The 6,664-nt window shown below is 42.7% G+C and overlaps 1 protein-coding gene across 1 annotated transcript in view; it reads right to left on the reverse strand.

Annotated features, from left to right (window-relative positions):
• Positions 1-6,327, reverse strand: part of REEP5 (receptor accessory protein 5) — a 32,562-nt gene extending 26,235 nt beyond the window's left edge. Inside the window, exons 1-2 of the mRNA XM_009321112.1 lie at positions 6,310-6,327; positions 3-225 (exon numbers count right to left, since the gene is read on the reverse strand). Of these exons, the coding sequence (XP_009319387.1) occupies positions 3-225; positions 6,310-6,327 (241 nt within the window). The remainder of the gene's footprint in view (positions 1-2; positions 226-6,309) is intronic.
• Between the last annotated feature and the right edge of the window lie 337 nt (positions 6,328-6,664).

Genomic DNA, 6,664 nt, shown 5'->3' on the forward strand with positions numbered 1-6,664 from the left:
GCCTCCCCCCGGCGCCGCCTGCCGTCCTCCCCCCGCGAGCAGGCGGTACGGTCCGGCCACGGCCACGTCCCTGCCGAGGCGCCGGGCCTGATCTTTAAGCTTAGAGGGGCGGCCTGGGACATCCCTGCAGGGAAGGTGCTCCTTGTTTAAGCGAGCAGGTAGTGAATCCCCTGTGTAGACGAAGCTAAGGAGAAGGAGGGCCCACACATAGCCAGCACCAGTCCCCTAAAATTGTTCAAAAAGTTTAAAAGAAAGAAGGCAGTATGTGTTGCCATTAATTTCAGATGTGATCAGCAAAAGTGATCAGCGTATGGTAGGAACTGACATGGTGTGGAAGAAAGGTTATGACAACATTGCACGGCTACCCAAAAGGTGTGTGACTAGACTGAAGGCAGGTGCTCCTAGCTGTAACTGTGCCCTAGAATTTACAGTGTGCACAATGTTCTTGCCAACTAAATATAATTTATTGGCTATGATGTAGTCCTGGAAACTTCCTTGGTTGGGCTGACCCTTCCCAGCAACTCCTCTGCATCTGACTCAGCATTACAACTAGTAACAGAGACTCTCTATGCTGCCTTCAAATGTGTCACTCCTAAGCAGGCCAGAAAATACAAATCAGTCTTCTAAAGATTTTTTTTGTGTGTCTTATCTTCACCTAAGAAAAATGTAACTGTAAATAGCACGTTGTGCTTTCAAGCTGTCATTGTTTTGGGGGAGGGCATCTTGCAAAGAATTTAAAACAAATTTGTTTAACTAACTGCTGAAATACCTTTTCTTCTTTCAAGTAGCTGTCTTATGAAAGGCAGAGGTGAGGAAAAGAGGGAGAATAATACCTAGTCTATAACCCCAGTTAAAAGTAGTTTCAACTTTTTGTTGTGTTAAAAGGTTTCATCATGTTTAATGGAATAATAAGATACAGTTAAAAGGGATCTCTGCAGGTTATGTAGTCCAGTCTTCCGCTCAAAGCAGGGCTAATGCCAAAGCTAGACCATGGTGCTCAGGGTTTGGACCACTGGGGTCTGAAAATTCACAGATGAAAATTCTGCAGCCTCCTTGGACAGCCCATTGCTGTGCTTAACTGCAATCACAGAGAGTATCTTTTTTCCTCATGTCTGAAATTGAAATTTCTCTTGATTTCACGTGTGACTGTCTCATCTTGTCCTTTGCCCTGGTCCTCTGTACCTCTGAGGAGGGTCTAGTTCTCTTTAACCTCCAATCAGATAGCTGAAGGTAGCAATCTGATGTCCCCACTTAGCCTTCACTTCTGAGAACAAGCACAACAATCCCAGATCCCTGTGCCTCCTCCTATGCCATGTGTTCCAAGCCCCTTCCTTTCCTTTTCTTTGTTTGCTGTACCCATCTGATGTGTTTTGGCTTTTACAGAGAATGTGGGGGACTGTTGGGACAGGCGTTACATAGCATGAAGGGGGGATGCTGCTTTTAAGTTAATAATGACTAGTAACAGTGCCAGATACCCTTAAGAAATGGTCCTTAACAAGATGTGTGAGAGATTCTCAGCTGAAGACAGAACAAAATTCTATACCTGAATTTAAAATACAGCAATATTAAAAATGTTAGCAACTTCACTGAGATTCCCTTTTTTGTCAAGTATAAAGACATTGCTGTGTAGCAGTTCCCCATTCTTATAAGAATGCTTTGCTGTTCTGATGTGCCTACGGGTTATAAGTGACATAAGGTAAGCATCACCAGAGGATGCAGAAAGCAGTGTGATTCTTATTTTGCTTATGGGTATGCTGGGATGTGGAGAAATTACAGGGCCTGCTAAGTTCTAAATGAGCAATTCTCAAACTGAAAAGGGATCTGCGGACTCAGATCACGTTTTGCAGGAGTGCAAGAAGCCCCATGGAAACTTACTCTGGTCTTTTTGGTTTTGTTTCCTCTTCTGTGCTCTCTATGCTCACACTTCATAAGGTCCCTCTAAAAATTCTGTTTTTTTTCATCATACCTGTAAGACCGAAGGACTGAGGTGGAGAGCAGGTAAGACACAAAACTCTTACGGAAAAGGGAATTTAATAAAAATGTTAAAAACAACTGAATTCCAGCTGAGTTTTCATAATAACTGTTTGCATTTTTGTTCCTTTATTAAAAAATGTACTTTAAAATGTGGCATTAATATCTCCTCCAGTTGATCTGTGCTAGACAAATGTTTTCAGTGTACTACAATGTGCTAAGTAAATTCCTTTTAGCAGTAACATGCATAACTGTTTTGCTTATGATGCTTTAAGTGTTATGGAGCAAGAGAAAAATGGGTTGTTAGAAAAAACAAACTGGAAAGGCAAATAGAAACAAAGGTAGGGTACTGTACTAGAAAATACCAATGCTCTTCCAACACAATACGAAGAACACACAATATTGGGTAATGCTCCTTCTTGTTTCCAGAAAAGCCTGAAACTAAGAACAAGGAAGGAATACTGTAACCTGAAGGAGCTAGCCTAGAGAGGAAGGTTAAAGGAGGATCACATGACCTGCTCAAGGAGCTTCTGCTGGAGATGAGAAAAAGCAGAAAAATGCAGCGGGACTATCCCGTGGAGGACCAAGAGATGACTGCCTTCCTACCTTGCAAGTTTTGAAAGTAGTGGTGTCCTAGATATCAGAACCAAAGCACATGCAGTAGTAGCCAGTTTGCTCAGGCTGCTCTGCCTCTAGCTGTAGATTATCATGAAATACCAGAGCTGACATCTAAAGTCACAGGCCACAGGACACACCTGGGCTGGGAGAGGAATTGCACCCCTAGACCACATGCAGACTGGCAGGCTGCGTATTCTGCCCACTGAGGGTTGCATTCTGAAAAGAACTAGAAGAAAACAGCATGTAACAGCATTGTTTCCTTTCTATTGTCCTCCATTCTTCATTTTCCCTTTTTGCACCCAAATTTTTTGTCTACCTTTATTTTCCAGTTAATTAGTATCTTTGCTTCTCCACTGTCCTGGTTTTGGCTGGCATAGAATTAATTTTCTTCCTAGTAGCTGGTACAGTGCTGCATTTTGGATTTAGGGTGAGAACAATGTTGATCACACGCCGATGTTTTAGTTGTTGCTAAGTGGTGCTTACACTAGTCAAGGACTTTTCAGCTTCTCATGCCCTGCCAGCGAGGAGCTGGGAGGGGGCACAGCCAGGACAGCTGACCCAAACTGGCCAAAGGGATATTCCATACCATGTGATGTCATGCTCAGTATATAAACTGGGGGAGTTAGCTGGGGGGTGAGACTGCTGCTCGGGAAGTGGGTGGGCATCAGTTGGCGGATGGTGAGCAATTGCATTGTGCATCACTTGCTTTGTATATTCTTTTATCATTATTATTTTCCCTTCCTTTTCTGTCCTATTAAACTCTCTTTATCTCAACCCACTAATTTTACCTTTTTTTTTTTTCTGATTCTCTCCCCCATCCCACTGGGGGCAAGGAGTGAGTGAACGGCTGTGTGGTGTTTAGCTGCCTGCCAGGTTAAACCACAACATCCACTTTGATGTTTTAAGCTATTTAGTCTGATTTTAGGATCAGAATGGCCTAGGGACTAGACATGCTCACTGACTTCTTTATCTGTCTTCCACACAGTATGTCTTTTCACCCTGAGCTGTGGTCCACGCCTATTATCCATCCAGAGTTAAAGGTTAGCCTCTGGCTTTAGCACAGGTGCATACTTCCTCCAACAATCTGCTTAACTTGGAGTTTGAGTGGATGATCATGCCCAAAGGATGTGTAAACGTGTTACCTGGATCAGCTGGTTAAGCCTGTTTGAGTTCAGTGTTGCTTTAAGTGAACCATGCAGTCATGCCCTATAGCATGTGCTGTGCTTTACTGCATGCTTGTCCTTTATGTATAACAAGGTACAAGCTATTGCCATTAAATTAATGATTACCTGCAAAGTCTTAAATCAGAAAATTATTTGAGTAAAGTACTGTAACGTTAGGAAAAGCCTACCGCAGATTTTTCTGCCAGCTTACCACAGATCTCTATACAGAAAGTAACCACATGACCACCAACTTTTCTTTTTCCACAGGTTTCCTACCTCCTCTGCAGGGTTCAGGGAACCTCACCATGGTTTAGTTACCACACTTCATCCCAATCTTCTACTGAATGCATCTTATTAATTATTATAATTTCTTGTGCATCACTACATGTGCAGCCCTTTCTATGGTGCTTCTCATTTAATAAAAAAACCCACAAACCCTACCAGATTATTTTCAGATCTTTGTGGTTATCTTTCCTTAACAATCAGGGAACTGAGACAAACATGGATTTAAACCTAAATTTTCATGAACTTTGTGTGGGTGATATGCTGTACCTAAACCTTGCTTCAAAATATTTTAACTATTTATGTTTCTCAGCATGGGTTACATAGTATATCCACCATCCATCTGAGATATAGGTCTGTGTGAGCTCTCCCTCTCACCTCGTTTCCCATGTAACACACTAACTGAGCAGAGCAGGGGAGTAGTGCTTGCATTGTCTCCTTGTAGCTTTTGTGGAAATATGACCCAAAACACCAGCTTGCAGCATCTGTGGGTGCTGAACTCATATTGCTCACGAAAGTTGAGTCAGTGCTTTTCAGCCCAGTTCCCCACTACCTCCGTTAGCTATCCTTTGTTGGAGATTTTAGTATAGAAACTGTTTATTGAAGGGCTGAGCGGAATTAATGCCGTTTTCTGATGAAAGAAAGCTGATGAGGCAAGTCTTAGACCAGCTCACTTGGTTGCAGACTCTCCAGGCTCTGCCTCAGTCTTTATTCTAATTAACATAAGCTGCAAACACATTTACTGAGCTCTGGGTTTGGCTGGTTCTTGGCTTCTGAGCGTGTCCTCCTATTCAATGCAATTCTATCCTCCACATTGGTCAGCTTCTCCAAGCAAAACTTTCTCCATCCTCAACTGTTGCTTTTCCTATGCAATCTAGCTCCTCTTCTGAGACTGCCTTCTGACTGCGTGAACAGCTGACTTTTTTTTTTTATTTTCTGCTACCTTCTCTCCTTGTCCCAGTGCAAACAAACAACAAGCATTATTTTCCAGATACGTTATTGTGGCCTTTCTGACTGACTGCCAAGGTTGACTGACAAGCAAAGATTAAAAACCCGTTTGACTACATCGCTGGGTGATTCTGCAGGCTGCTTGGAGCTGTGAGGTGTTGCGGCTACTAGGTAAGCTTCTTGGTGCTATACCTGGCCCTCCTACTATCCTAATTGCCCTTGCAGCTTGACAAGAGGCATTGCCAACTTTGCCCTCAACATATCTGTGCACGCAAGTTCCCTGGAGGGGCCTACATACAGATTTATCTCTGGGGAAATACTATAACCTGAATGTGCCGGCTTTAACTAAACTTGCTTTGCAGAAGCTAATGGGTGAAAGGAGCACACGGTATTTTAGCGAAGAAATTAGAAAACGTACAACAAGGTTCCAGGTGAGAAAAAAGAAACCACAATGATACACAGTTCCAAATCCCACTTAAGAACACATTTTTTCTTACATTTCTATTCTGGCTAACCTAGAGTCTTTCAGCAATGTCTCAAAAATGGAGCAAGCAGAAATGTTCAAATGTGTCTCTTCTCACTCTCCTGTCCTGGGTGCTTGGGAGCACTGTCTATAAACTTTCATTATGCTCTTCAGTTAGTACATTTCTCCTATGTTAAGCAGCTTATTAGCCAAGAGTGTTTCATAACTTAGGTAACATTTGACACATTTACTTTTTCCTTGTATCAGGTTTTTTTTCGCAGAAAGAATGAATGGGCTAATAGTAGCACAGATGACATAAGGTGTCAAAGTGCATTTTCTAAAACACTTTTTTTTCTCCTTATCAGTTGTAGGAGCTCCTGATACCACATCTGCATGGGGGAGGAAAAAAAATACCCGGAAAAAAAAAAAGATGTAGCAGAGCAGGGAAAAACACTAGCAGGAAGAGTACCCTGATACCTGAAAGGGATGCAGATCATGTAACTTTTACAGAACCTCGTAAGTCTACCCTTTCTGGTAGAAACGGAAGTCTCTGGAACCCTGAGCAATGGGATTTACCAATTTGCACTCAGACCTTTCCATCTGTCCCTGTGTCTAGCCATGTTTATAGTATTGTTAGTGCTTGACTTCCCTTCCTTTGCCAAGGTACTTCTGTAAGTCAACATTGATATGAGCCACCATCATCTCAAATATCACAGCAATAAAGGTAGCGGGGCAAAAGTCATTGTCAAATACCACTGCGTGGAGTTTGCAGAAGCGAGGCACCAAGATATGTAAATGTGCTACTGTAGCCATATGTTTGGGTTAATACCTAGACTGTAGCCTTCATTGTACTAGCCTGATTACCTTGTATAAACGATGCATGCCTTACAACAACTATGCCCTTGACTGCGGCAACTAGGGGAAAGGTAAAGGCGGCAGGGGGAGATTGCAACCACCAACTCGATTCAAGACTGGAAAGACTTGCCCCCACACACCTGCAAGGAGCATGCGTGCTAATTTACATGGCAAGCGAGGCTAATTTGAACACAACTAACCAATGAGCATGAACTTAGGCGGGTTTTTACTAATCATGTAACAATATAAATACGCTGTAGTTCTTTTGTGTGGGGTGCTAGCTTTGTGGAATTGCCACCTAGCACCCATCTTTGCGCAAACATGAGATAAATAAATATCTCCGCTCTGTGTGTAAGATTGGCTT

Source organism: Pygoscelis adeliae, unplaced genomic scaffold, assembly GCF_000699105.1.
Source record: "Pygoscelis adeliae isolate BGI_AS28 unplaced genomic scaffold, ASM69910v1 Scaffold83, whole genome shotgun sequence".
NCBI lineage: Eukaryota > Metazoa > Chordata > Aves > Sphenisciformes > Spheniscidae > Pygoscelis > Pygoscelis adeliae.